Source organism: Canis lupus, chromosome 12 (assembly GCF_048164855.1).
Source record: "Canis lupus baileyi chromosome 12, mCanLup2.hap1, whole genome shotgun sequence".
In the NCBI taxonomy this organism is placed as follows: Eukaryota; Metazoa; Chordata; class Mammalia; order Carnivora; family Canidae; genus Canis; species Canis lupus.
The window spans coordinates 58534030-58548721 of NC_132849.1; the positions used below are offsets into that span (position 1 = coordinate 58534030).

Genomic DNA, 14692 nt, shown 5'->3' on the forward strand with positions numbered 1-14692 from the left:
TCTGACAAAGAATTAGTGTGCTTGCCTGTTCCCTCCCTGCCTCCCACAGAGGTTCAGTCCCCTGACAGTCGCCTTCAAGGGTCTCTGTCCCACCCCCACTCCGGTCAACCTCCACCAGTATGTCCCCTTGCTTGGGCTGTCTCTAATTTCTAAGCTTGAAACTCACTGGTCATACAGAAAGCATTTTATCTGACCTTCCACATGCAAATTCTTTCCATTGGGATTTCTTGGTGTCCGGCTCCACCCCAGCCCACATGGCCATAAACACTTGTGTGTCTGCAGCTTGGCCCCAGGGATTCCAGAAATAACAGCAGGGCCCTACATTAGAACGCTAGGACATAGTAAGGCATTTTTGCATCCACACAGGCCCTTCCCAACCCAGGCCTCTCCTGTCCGTCAAAGCACAAAGCAACCTTTACAAGTCAGGACAGGGAGGGGCACGTAGGAGGGAGTTTAGATTTCTGGAAAGTCTGTACCTTCTCCTGCCATCTGTGTGAACTCTCAGATCTTCCATTCTAGAGATTCTCCAGATCTGCTCCAGCCCCCATTTGGATTTAAAATTCCTTCTCAGCTCTGGCATTCTTTGGCTTTGAAACATCCACTCCCTTAGACGTGCTAGAACTGGAATCGTAGCAGTGTGAGCCCAGATGGCAATTTTCATCTTAGGATGGCACAGAGGCCTCTTCCCAGACACCCAGGACGGGCTACCTTATGTGCCAGGCACTGGCAAAGTGCCAGGAGAGAAGGGAGTGGCTGGAGGGGTGTGCCTAGTTTTAAAGAGGAAAGAAAGTGCTAGAGATGACCCCAATACAAAGCATCTGGGGCAAACTTTCTCACTTCTCAAGAGTGTGAACAGCAGAAAGTCCAGGAGAAAGTCAAAAGTGAACATCGAGGGAGACAAGTTTAGGTTTTCACGTGTGCTCTGAAAAATAATACTAGAAAACAAAACCCATATACACATAAAACGAGATGGAAAAAACATGTATTTAGATGCATAACCTGCAAAGACGAGGAAGAGATATAACAACAGCTGCTTTGGGCGGGGAGGGGTGTTGAATGTGTGTTTTTCTCCAAAACATCCTGACTGTCAGAATAAAATTAGAATATCTGGCCATTGCCCGAGAGACCTGCCTGGACTTTCTTGGGGGTTTTACAAGAGAATTTTAGGTTTTGGGTGCCCGCCTGAAAACTCGAGTTGATCACGAAGACACATTCTTAAGCGACTTTCTCCTGGAACAAATTCCTCTTTAACGGGGATGGGATTATTTCTAATTCGCAGCTCCAATCGCAACGTCATTAAAGGCTGCGTTCAGCGTCTGGAGCTCCAAACCTTTGTCACGAATGGGAAGGTGGAGGAAAGAAAGGGGCTTGTGCAACCAAAGAGCCGCTTAGGTCAGCCTCGCGGGTCCTCCCCGCCAGGGCCGAGTGGAGCCGCGGCTGCATTAGCCCGCTAGGTGCAACGCACTAGATGCAATGCACGATCTGCAGCGCTGCTGCAGCAGGAGACGCTGCTACGGCGGCAGAGGTGGTGCGAACCTCCCGCTCCCGTGCCGCACCCACAAGCGCTGGGGGTGGCGGGGAGGCTGAGGGGAGTTGGTAACAGCATCGCCATGGCAACAGTGACGTCCTTTTACCCTGGATCTAATTGGAGGAAACCCCGTGGCCGAAGCCGCAGCCTGCCGGCCAACCGAACTTGCCCAAGCCGACCCACCCTCCTAGCCTCCGCTTCCCCTCCCGCCCCGCCCTCTTTGCCCCCTTCCGCGCGCTCAGCCTTCATTGGCCAGCCGCGGAGCCGGAGGCGGGACTCCCGGGAGCAGCTCGGCGCGTCATTGGGCGACAGGAGCGAGGGCCGCGGCGCGGCGCCCCGCCCCTCGGCTCCGGGGTAGGCTGAGACGGGAGGGTCCTCGGCTAAAGCCCAAAGCGGATCAAAGTGGTGGGACTCGCGCCGCGGCCGCGGAGACGTGAAGGTGAGCGCCGCGGTCGCCCCGGGTCGTCCCCGGTGGCCGGGCCCGAGGGCAGGGCGGGAGGCCGGCCCCGCGAGAGTGGGCGGCCTCGACGCCGCGCTCCTCGGGTCGGCTCTGGCGGCAAGGTGTGGGCCAACGGCCGCTTCCATCTTGGGCCGGGCGGGCGCGGGCGCGGGCGCGGCCCTGCCTCCCCCCACCCCCGAGCCGCGCGGGCCGCCTCCGCCTCCGCGGGGGGCGCCCCTCGGCCTCCCGGGCGCCGGCGGGGAGCGTGGGCGGGGGAGGGAAATTCAACTGGGCGGCGCGTGCGGGGACGGACAAAAGGGGCGGCGGGGCGGGCGGCCCGGGGCGGCGGGCGCATTGTCTGAGGGCGCCGCCCCCGCCTCTCCGCCCGCAGGCCGTCCGCACGCCTCCTCGCGATCCGGGTCGGTGCTCGCCCTCGCTCTCCTCTCCGCGTCCCCATGGAGAAGACGGAGCTGATCCAGAAGGCGAAGCTGGCCGAGCAGGCCGAGCGCTACGACGACATGGCCACCTGCATGAAGGCCGTGACGGAGCAGGGCGCCGAGCTGTCCAACGAGGAGCGCAACCTGCTCTCGGTGGCCTACAAGAACGTGGTCGGGGGCCGCAGGTCCGCCTGGCGGGTCATCTCGAGCATCGAGCAGAAAACCGACACCTCGGACAAGAAGTTGCAGCTGATTAAGGACTATCGGGAGAAAGTGGAGTCCGAGCTGAGGTCCATCTGCACCACGGTGCTGGTGAGTCCGCGCTCGTGCGCGCTCGTCCGAGCTGCGCAGGAGGGAAGGGGTGGCGGGAGCCGGTCCTTTTGTGTGTGAAAGCCTTTCATTGAGAATTTCACGGGGACGGGGAAAGAAACGTGGGCCGGGGCTTGCCTGATTGTCTGCGGACGCGTGGACGGTTGGAGATGTGGTTGTTTCGCTTCGTGAGACTCAAAAAGCTGCTTTTCCAGGGCGGGGTGGTGGTGGTGGTGGTGGTGGTGGGGAAGCAGATCTCTGCCCAGGTGATGGGCTGCTCCCGAACCGTGCAACTTTGAAACATCCAAGTAGGTCTGTGCAAGACTGAACATCATTTTCATCCGCGGGCTGAGATCTCGGAAGCCTTGAAATGTGCGGCATCAGCTCGCAGGCTCCAGCCTTTTCGAACGAACGTGCAGGCACCTTTTCGATAGAGACACTTCTGCGTGGAATAGGTTTTCCTCGCAAAGCTAGTAACGGGAATTTGTACTTCAGAAATCTGAACAGGTAGCTCATCTTTCAAGCAAGAGTATCCGTGGAGCTTTTCCGTACTAAAAAAAAAAAAAAAATCAGTGGAGGGGGTGGCGAGAGTTCTAGTTCTGTAGCTGAAAAAGGTACAGATAAATCTAAAGGACAGAGTGTCCTGATAAATTTCAGTATCTGGTAACATTTTCTTGCTATTACTTAGTTACACTTAAACGCTAATGTATCAAATCAAATTCGTTTCTGGAGCAGGCAAGAAAGCTTTCCAGGTTTCAAACTGTCCAGTCTTAGCAAGGGTGGCTATTGGGTGGAGTAGGTAACTGCTCTGATTCACTCTTATTAGTGAGAACATTTTTAGCTTTGTCATGGCATTGGATCTTTTGATCGGTAACAAGTTTTTAAATTTTAAATGCTATCATCATATCCCGGAGTGTTATTCTTAAGTACCACTTTTACAAAAGGCCTACTGAATTTTGATGTTTTAGGAGGGCTTGAAAGGCAAGCATGCTAGATTGGTGATTATTCAGGAAGGAATAGAAGAGAAAATGCCTCTTTCCTTCCCGACCTTCCTTTCCCTGCCCCATCAGATAGGTGCGGCAGGAAAATTTTTTCTTTTCCTTTTTTTTTTTTTTTTAGTTCTTGAAGGTAGTTTTATAATACAAAGAATGAGTGATCTGGTCTGAATCATGGCTACCGGAGATAGGAGGTAAAGCGGCAATGCGGAGAGTGTACTTTATGTTGTATTTATAGGTTTCTTTAGCTTCCACTCCCTGCCTGGCATTGAGGAGGCACTTTGAAAGCTTTTTGAACTGAATTGCTGCCACTTGGCTTCAAGAAATTTCCCAACTTGAAAGTGATGGCAGACTTAAATAGCATATGGTAATGGTTATTGACAACATAGACTTTATTATCAAGGGAAGACTCGTACAAATTCCATATGTTAAGGAGAAGTTTTTTTGTGTGTGTATGTGTAGTAGTTTGGTGGCTCTCACGGCATTGTTTCATCCTCTTTCTGTTCAGTTATTACTTTGCGTTTTGTTACTTACCTTGCAGCAATTCAGAATTACCACAGAGCTTTTCCTGTTTTCCAAAAAGCAAGTGAACTCTGGGTCAAAGGAATATTTGTTTTATTTTATGGTTCTTAGAAATTTAGTTTTTATGATGGCATGAGGAGAAAAGAGTTTTGCTTTGTTGACAAGTGACTTGAAAGAGACACTAAGTATTCTAGACTTTCATACAGATCATTTCAATAGGAGAGAACCCCTGAAATGAGGACAATTTTTTTAATATACCAAGTGAAATAAAGTTTAGTTTGATTAGTTGGAGACACCAGGGTGTAAGTAAAGTGTTTTTTTTCTTTTTAACAAAATTGCTTAAGTAACTAATTTAGATTTGATGGCCAGGCTATAAAGAAATCCTACGAAAGCCCATCTTCAAGTTGGCAACTGTATTTGAGAGCTTTGGTATGTGCATGGCACTTTGCTAAGCAGTATGGGGAGGAACAAGACTAGGAACCATAGATTTTCTTCCTCTAATCATTTGTAATAAGGAGTGCATGTGAGAAATACCCAAATGTATAATTTCCGTAAGTTGGTTATGAACAAAAAATGCTGTGTGGTTCAAAGGAAACGGAAACCCCAGGAAAGGCTTTACAAAAGCGTGGTTTTTGGAATGAGCTCTGATGGAGGAGAATCAAGAAAGCGAGGTAGAAATCATTTAAGAGAATGTCAGAGTGAAATTTCTTCATTTGGTTGACCAGGGAGGCATCAAAGGTTTTTGAATGGCGTACATGTGGCAGCATCTAGAATTCATGATTTGAGTGCTAATTACCAGCTTGTAATCTGAACTGACAGATGAGGAGGAAGTGATAAACTAGTGAGCAAGAGTCTGATGATTGATAAGTTAGTAATTTAATGCAGAGTCTACCAAAATAATGAGGAAAAAAGAGTGAAACATGAGATTTCTGAACGTGGGTGCTAAAATGAAATTTCCTCTTTTTTCCTTTGGTGAACAAGAAGATGAATTTGGTGTGGAGAAAAATTAAGTGAAACTGACTTGTTATAGAAGACTAGTAAAAGAGTAACCTGAAGGGTAGACAAAACTTTAGTTCTAAATAGAGATTCTTAAGCTCTTGGCTCCTTTATAGAGTAGCAGGTTGGGGTGAAACTATTTGGACTATTTACTCAAAATGACCATGATGTACAGCGCTTAACTCTTGATAATCACTCTATTGAGAGAGGACACTGAACTGGGGAGGCAGGAAAAAAAATTTAAATCCAAATGAGTAATTGTAAGAGCAAAGGAGGGTAAGAGGGCCCAAATGGCCAAGACCAAACTCTTCATAGTATCTTAAAAGAGGTTAGAGATTTCACCTGTTACTGGTGTCTCAGTGTTATTTGTGAAACCAGAGGGTTGGGCTTAGTTTTGAGTCCCTTTTCATTCTCATTTTTGGGGACTAGAAAGTTCTCTAGGACCTAGCCATTCAACCTCTGTTCTGACATTCTCCCAACTCTAGAGTCCAGGTTGAAGAACGTGTCATTGACAGTGTATGAAACGTTGGAAAACTAACAACAGTGTGGAAATGGTTTCAGGAGGAGATGATGCATGAGTTGTTGGTTTATTGGGAGTAGCAAAGTTTAATCAAGAAAGATTAATAAGTTACATGACAACCAGGCAATGTAAATAGCATATTTAGGGTATATGGGAGTCATTAAGAACTTAGGTGTGAGGTAAGGGCAAATCAAAGAAACCAAAAGGTTCACTAGAGCCTTCTGAGACTTGGGAACGAAATCTGTCATTTGCGAAGTCAGTGACCTTGGAGTAAGAACAAGACACTTAGAGAATGTACACATGATAATTTCTGTCACAGGCAACCCCATGTTATCCTTGGGTGTTGATGGTCTTTTAGTAGACTAATCTTAATAATCTGCTTCGGTATAAAATATAAATGTCTAAAACTAAGGTGTATATAAATAAGAATCACTTGAAACGGGATATAGAAACAAAGTTGTCTGTGTCCATGTGCAAAAGCAAGTGACTTTAATTTTAATTCAGTAATATGGTTGAATTTAGTTAAAGAGTTCTAAAATAATCTTTTACTGAAAATGTGTCTTGTGTTATTATTTTGAAGTAAGACTGATATGTTACTCTTGATACTTAATGTAGTTTTATTTACATAATGGAAAAATTATGGGCTCTGGAATCATAGGTACTGTTTTTTGAATAATTGCACCATAGCATTACAGTTTTGTGACCATGAACAAGTTTCTTAAATCTCTTGACCTGTTTCTTCATCTATAAATTGGTGATGATGGTGCCTGCCTTAATAGGCTTGTAGTTAAAATAATATCAAATAACTGATATTTATTGGGCATTTACTATACACTAAGTACTGTTTTAAGCATTTTATACTCCCTTTGTTCCTGTAAAGTTAAGTTGATAGTATTATTTCTGTTTTAAAGTTGAGAGCACTGAGGCATAAGGAAGTTAAAGAACTTGGTCAGTATCACAAAACTAGTAAATGGTAGAGCGGGGACTTGAACCCTAGTGGTAGGACTCCAGATGAGATTAAATAAAACCTGTTTAGTGCTAAATACAGGGTAGCTGACTGAAGATTACAGTGTGAATCTCTGTTTTGAGGAATTTGTACAGTTTAGTATAAGCCACTATGTCTGTACGTTGTGAAGGAAGAAAGATAGGTCTGTAGTGGACAAAACTCCAGTCTATAATTTTGAAGCCCTCCTCTTACACAGGATATTGCAATAAAATTCTAAAACTTCTTGACTCTTGCCTTTAAATTGTTAACTCCTTGAAGCCAAGAGTTGTTTTTGAATAGTGAGATGGATTAGAATGCTGTGTATTCAGACATACAAGTGTAAAGTTAAATCAGTGGTTCTCAACCAGGGTGAATTTACGCGCACACACACCCCTTCTTGGGTACATTTAGCAAATTCTGGAGACAGTTTTTGCTTGTCAAGAATGGGAAGGGAGGGGTGCTACTAACATACGGTGAGTTAGAGGCCTGAATGCTGCTAAGCATCATATGCACAGGAAGATCCACAACAACAAAGAATTTCCCAGCCCAAAGTGTCAGTAATGCCAGCGTTGAGAAACTGGGCTGGAACATGAATAAAGTGAACAATATTAAGTTGTACTGGATTGTATAAGGCCTCTCTTTGGGTTTTTATTAACATTGACATCTTGTCAGAACCCTTTGTCTAGACTTCAGTCCATTTTTTTTCCCTTGTTAATATCATGTGTGTACTATTTTGACTCTATAGTTCACTTTTCTGGAACTTAATCATTGAGTCCTGTATTTTCAAGGATGTACATCATGGTTGCCTCCAAAGCTCTAAGCTTTGCTCTTTGAAAAACTTGGCACAGAGAAAAAAGATGCAACTGAAATTATAGTGAAATTTATTAGGAATAGGTGATTAAAATTGATGAACAGCAAATATTCCTCTCTCATTCATAACTGCCATGTATGCTAGTGTATATGTATATATACAGTTACGCATATGTGCATATGCATATGTGGTTCCGGGCTTTAAATCCTTGGTGTGTGTTTATTTGAATGTTGCATAATTATACTAATGCCCTATTGAACATTTAGGTTGTAAACAGTTTTTCTCTATTACAGGCAACACTGGGAAGGACATCTTTGCTGGATGCTAAATGCTAGGAAGTGAAATTTCCAAATCAAAAGATGGGCTTATCTTTTTTCCACATAGCCCTCAGAAAAGATTGTATGCATTTACGCTGTCACCAGCAATTGTTGAGAATGGCCATTTCCCCTTATACTCTCCAAGACAGATAGGTTTTTGAGGATAACCAAAATCTAGTGACTGGAAGAGTTCAAATTTTACCTCCTTGTTCAGTTTTGAAGGTAATGAGGACTGCCTTTGTTCTCAGAAAGGGCTAGTTACCAGACTTTTTTTTTAAGTCTCATGTACAGTTTCACTTCTAAAATGGTACCATAGCATGGGATTAGTTAATTTAGGATGCTTAACAACTGGGTGATCGGCTTGATCATATTGATGTTCTTAGGTGATATTTCTCAATACCAGGTTTTGTGTTTAAGTTCCTTCAGAGGAAGAACAGAATATATCTTTTTCCTGTTGACTCTAGGTAATAAGGAGGGGTGGTAGAGAAGACCTCATTTAAAAGATAGGAAGAGGGCAGCCCCAGTGGCACAGCGGTTTAGCACCGCCTGCAGCTCAGGGCGGCGTGATCCTGGAGACCCTGGATGAGTCCCACATTAGGCTCTCTGCATGGAGCCTGCTTCTCCCTCTGCCTGTGTCTCTGCCCCCCCCCCCCCCCGCCCCGTCTCTATGAATAAATAAATAAAATCTTTAAAAAAAAAAATAAAAATAAAAGATAGGAAGAGAAGAAAAATTAAAGTTCATTCACTGCTACTTAAACTCTTAATCCATAGGTAAAGCAATGATGAAGGTTTCTTAAATCCTTCATGATAAATAATATGACCAAATTTAAAAACATTTTTTACATATTGAAGTATTTCAAAACAAAATGATGGTGATGGTATCTAGGACTTCAAAATAATGAGTGAAGACATAAATGAAACAGGAGAGTTCATGAATCAATATAGATGCAGCTGGCTTTAATGGGAATCCATTATACTATTTTCTCTGTTGTGTATGTTTGAAATTTTCTGTAATTAAAAAGGGTTTTTTCCTCCTAGAAATTCCACTCCTAGGTATTTACACAAGAAGAATGAAAATGTAAGTCCAGAAAAAGACCTAAAAAAGAATGTTTATATTAACAGTTCTATTCTAAGAGCAAAAAACTGGCAAGAGTCCATTAACGGTAAAGTGGGTAAACTGTGGTGTACTCATACAATGGAATACTATGTAGCAATAAAAATGAATGGAATGTTGCTATACACTACAAGATAGTTTAATTTCAAAAACATGCTAAGTAAAGGAAGATTTACCAAAAAGTACATCATGTAATCCCATTTATATGAAATTCTAGAACAAGCAGTAGTAGTCTGTGGGTGAAAAGTCAGAATAGTGGCCTCTGTGGGGATGGAGGCAGAGATGGACTTGACTGGAGGGAACTTTCTGTAGTGATTGTAACGTTCTTTATGTTGGTATGGGTTTGAGTTCCACGGGTATATGCATTTGTGAAAACTCACCAAATGTACACCTAACATTTATGCATTTCATCGTACGTAAATTTTGTTTCAAAAGTAAGGAAAACTAGTGATGCACGTACTGGTGTCTTCAGTTTACGTAGAAACTGTCCATTAATAGAAATGGATGGGTATGTGATAAAGCAAATATGGCAAAAGGTTAATGGTAAAATCTGGGTAGTGGGTATAGGGATGTTCGCTGTAGTTGGTAGTTGTTGTGAACTAGGGGTATGATATTTTACACTGCTATGGTTGAATGGGACACCTGGGTGGCTCAGTGGTTGAGCGTCTGTCTTCAGCTCACAGCATGATCCCAGCGTCCTGGGATCAAGTCCCACATCAGGCTTGCTGCAGGGAGCCTGCTCTTTCCTCTGCCTATATCTCTGCCTCTCTCTATGTGTCTCTCATGAATAAATAAATACGATTTTAAAAAAGTAAAAATAAAACCTATGGCAAGAAAAACTGAAACCTAGGTCTTACTGCTGTCAAGGTATGAGCAGGTATGGAAAGGTATCAGTATCCACCTCAGAAAGGACTGATAGACTTGGCATCAGGTGAGCTTTTGTTTTTGTTTGGTGATGAATATTAATTAGATTGATGGAGTTATGATGTACAGTGGAAGACTTACATAATTGACCAATACTCTAGGGCAGTGTTTTTTTTTGTTTTTGTTTTTGTTTTTGTTTTTTTGTCTTTTGTCTTTGTTTTTAGTAAACTCTTTGTCCAATATGGAGCTCAAACTCACTACCCCAAGATGAAGTGTCTCATGCTCTACCAACTGAGCCAGCCAACCGTACCGCTAGGGCAGTAGTTTTCAAACTTCTTGGACTCTGGACATCTTTGCAAACCTAAACATATTGTGGAACCCAAAAGCTTTTGTTCATGTATATTATACCCGTAGGTGTTTACATTATTAGAAATTAAAAGTGAGAATTTTGTAATCCATTTAGAGTGCATTTGGAATAATAAACTCATTAGAAATAGTGTGTGGTTTTAAAAATTGTGATGTGTGCCTGGGTGGCTCAGTGGTTGAGCATCTGCCTTCCACTCAGGGTGTGATCCCAAAGTCCAGAGATGGAGTCCCACATCAGGTTCCCTGCGGGGAGCCTGCTTCTCTAACTTTGCCTATATCTCTGCTTCTCTCTCTGTGTCTGTCATGAATAAATAAATAAAATCTTTAAAAATAATTAAAATAAATAAAAATTGTGGTGGAATATATCTGACATAAAATTTACTATTTTAAGTGTACAGTTCCGGGATCCCTGGGTGGCTCAGTGGTTTAGCGCGTGCCTTTGGCCCCAGGGCATGATCCTGGAGACTGGGATCGAGTCCCATGTCTCCCATGTCATGGGGCTCCCTGGATGGAACCTGCTTCTCCCTCTGCCTGTGTCTCTGTCTCTCTCTCTCTCTCTCTGTCTCTCATTAATAAATAAAATCTTAAAAAAAATATTTAAGTGTACAGTTCTAGGGCATGAAGTATGTTTACTTTGTGCAACCATCATCCATCTCCAGAACTTTTTCATCTTCTCCAACTGAACTCCTTTATTCTTCTCTTCTGGGTATCACCATTCTACTTTCCGTCTCTAAATTTGACTACTCTAGAGACCTCCCTCATATAAGTGGAATTACAAATAGTGGCATCACTTTGTTATGTCTATTGTAGTATCACATCTCTTAGAGCTGCTGGAAAACCCTACTCAACCTTTTTTTTTTTTTTTTTTTTAACCCTACTCATCTTAAGAGTGACCATGAAAAAGCAAAATAGCATCTTAGTATTGTAAAAATGATTTGACTTTGTGCTCCTTCCCCAAAGAGTGGAAGGGGGACTACTAAAGGCCCCCAGACTGCACTTCGAAAATTACTAATACCCTGGGGAGATTCTGCTTTGAAGCTTGATAATCATCACTATGATCATCACTGGGTGATCGAGCAGTTTTCTGAGTAGTTGTCATTCATATATGGTGATAATGAAATTTGTAAAACCTTCCCCTCCCTTCTCATTGTCTCATCCCTTCATCCCTTAAATTATTTTAGGAATATAGGTTTTAGGAATTATTTCAGGAAGGGGCTCAGACTTGGTAACCAAGAAAAAGGAAAAGTCGGTTTTAGATAATTGAGTAATAAAGAGCCCCTATTCTTGAAGAAAAGAAAAAAAAAAAAAAAGAATGGTGTGTTGGAATGACTTCTGCTTACTTAAATTGAGAATGGTAATGTAAGGCTAAGATGATATCTCTTTTCACTCATGAATTCCCAACCCAAAAGCAGAATTAGTATGAATGAAATATGTAGGTTTAGCTAACTGCAAACTTGTGCAGTTAGGTTTGAAAGTTACACAGCTTTTGGAGATAGGTTAGATGTTAGCCAGCATGGTTGAAGTACCTCAGTGAAACTTGTCTACACACAGATCTTCAGTATCCATTTCACAGTTCTTCTATTCACATGACCTGTATTCTATGATCTTTCTGTCCTCTGGACCTTTTACTCCAGTTGGATTTAGTACTAAACTTGTATGTTATCCTTAGTTTACTGACTTTCAACTTTGACTGTGAATGTTCTCCTGTATGTTTGCATAGACTTTACTTGGAGAAATGGGGAAATAGTGGTACAAGTAGTAAGAACATAACTATAAGGATTTCTATAAATTTAATGTAAATGCTTTTTCTTAAAGGACAATCTTAGATTGCTGTTTTTAAATGTCCGGGTAACTATGGGAAATAAGGACATGAAAATGCTTAAATTAATGTTACTGATGTTCAGATTAGACTTTTTACTGGCCAAGTTATTCTTGCTGGTGTTTCTCATCTAGTATTAGTCTAGTATTAGTACTTCCACTTTCCCCCTTATTTTGCTTATTCCACCAAACAGATGAGAAAAATTTTGCTCTTTTAAGAACTACAGTGAAAAAAAAGAACAAAAAAAAAAAAGAACTACAGTGTTAGATACCTGCTGTTAGCTCGCGGGGTGTTCTGATCTTTCAGCTTGGTACTGTTTCCAAGTGTTTAACTATATTGTATTTATTTATTTAAGGATTTTTTTAAAGTACTCTCTACACCCAGTGTGGGGCTCAAACCCACAACCCTGAGATCAAGAGTCGCACACTCTACCATCTGAGCCAGCCAGGCACCCCAGGAATATATTTTTTAAATCTTCCATGCATGTGTTGTCCTCTCATAATTCTGATGGACTATTGAAGAGGTTAGAAAGGTTACAGTGTTTACACATCCTTTAATCAGAAAATGCTTTACATTATTTGGAGGCTGATGACAGAGACCAGATAATTTGTTTCTTGGTGATGTCAAAAACTTATGAGTTTGGCAGGATCGATTATCCAGTTAATATAATCATGCTATATGAATGTTATTTTTAATGTAAATTAGGTTTTACCGCATTTAATTTTTTTTAATACATTTAAACATCCAGGGACTGCCATTTAAAATGGGAAATGGTGCACTATGTTTTAGTGACTTCAAATTGAGATGGGAGCCTTTATAAAACTACTGGTGGTTCCCAGAAAATTTTTTTTCCTCCTCCTTCCCCATACCTGCCAAGAGATTTGAAGTAGAAGAAAAATTGGGGACCATTTAATTAGAGAAATTATTAGGAGAATAACAACTTCAGTAGATGGGGGAAGGAGGTAGAGGTAGTGTGTGTTGGCTGGGCTGGATGGCTAAGTTTAAGAGTAAAAATATTTAAATGGCAGTATTTATTTGTTTGGCAAATTTCTTTTGTTTATCCAAGTTTGCATTTCATTTATTTTACACAGAGATAAGGCTATGTCAAGAAAATGACATTTATTTTTATATTATTTTTATTATGATTTATCTTTAATTTATTGCTGTGTTTAAATAGTGCAAAAAAAAAAAAGGCACATGGCTGGCTCAGTTGGAGGAGTATACAACCCTCAATCTGGGGGATTGAGTTCGAGCCTCAACTGGATGTAGAGATTACTTAAAATCTTTTGTTTTGTTTTTAAGATTTTATTTATCTGAGCGAGGGAGAGGGAGAAGGAGGCCCTTCGCTGAGCAGGGAGCCTGACTCTATCCTGGGACCCAGGATCATGCCCAAGCTGAAGGCAGACAGTTAACTGGCTGAGCCACTCAGGTGCCCCCAAATAAAATCTTTTTTAAAATAAATTAATATATAGTCCAGAGTAACCTGGTGCAGTTTGAATAACCCAGCAGGTAGAAGTGAGGGCTATACTTCTGTGTTATTTATAACCAGCTGTACATTTTTAGGAAGAAAAAGACTGGTGATCCTCTTTCTGCGGATGTCAAAAAAAAAAAAAAAAAAAAACCACTTAAATGATCCATTTTTGAGACAGACTTCTGAGAATTTCTAGTTTTAATCTAAATGGCCTGGCAGATGTTTATAAAACTTATTTCAGCTATTGATAGAACTAGTTTCCTATCAGTTTTCTTTCAAGATTTCAAAGCAGAATATCTAGCCCCCAAATCTGTTGAGTCTTTGGGGGACCTGCTAAGAATTGTTAGTATAGGTTCTCAAATATTTTTCCATAGGAGGTACCTGGCTGGCTGCCCCACGTTGGGCGTAGAACTTATTTAAAAACAATAAAATAAAACAAATATTTATCCATAGGATATAGTTCTATCTTTCCTGCGGTAGAATTTATAATTAGAGAGTTATGGGGAAAATAGGATTAAAGGGGTGGATGGAGTTTAAAAATTAATCTCTCAAACTCTGAATGTTTTTCATTTAACAAGTGGTCTCTGATCATCTGATCTTGTGTGCTGTTATTCTGTTTATAAATATTTTCTAAAATAAAAAGTCAAGGCACTCAATTTTAGTGATATTTTACATATATTTTAAAGTCCTAGTATTGAGTGCTATACAGATAATTTCCTTTTTTTCCTCTTTTTCCTGTAAAGAAACTTAATAATCTTCCTCTGGTTTCAAAGAAATGCTTGCAAAGTAATTTGTTTTAGTTACAGATACTATCTATATTAGAGAAGCTTTCTATCTTTTTTCACTGTCTTTATTTAATGACTTGGAATATCAGTCATATTTATCTTTTTTTTTTTTAATTAATTTCCATGCCCAGCATAGGGCTCGAACTCACAAGCTAGAGATCCAGAGTCTCATACACTACTGACTGAGCCAGCCAGATGTCCCCATATGTATCTTTTAATTACATATAACTCAAGTTGTTTTTAGTATATTCACAAAATTGTGCAGCACACTACAATCTAATTCCGAATGTTTTCATCACCACAGAAAGAAATCCCATGCATATTAGCAGTTATTCCTCAGTCCCACTTCCCCCATCCCCAACAACTACTGATTGACTGTCTCTGTAGATGTGCCTATTGTGGACATTTCATCAT

General features: G+C 41.5%; 1 protein-coding gene across 1 annotated transcript in view; it reads left to right on the top strand.

The window, feature by feature from the left end:
- Positions 1-1810: 1810 nt before the first annotated feature.
- YWHAQ (tyrosine 3-monooxygenase/tryptophan 5-monooxygenase activation protein theta) overlaps positions 1811-14692 on the top strand; it is a 37405-nt gene continuing 24523 nt past the window's right edge. The window contains exons 1-2 of the mRNA XM_072771128.1: positions 1811-1967; positions 2359-2716. Coding sequence (XP_072627229.1) covers positions 2423-2716 — 294 coding nt within the window. The 5' untranslated portion in view covers positions 1811-1967; positions 2359-2422. The remainder of the gene's footprint in view (positions 1968-2358; positions 2717-14692) is intronic.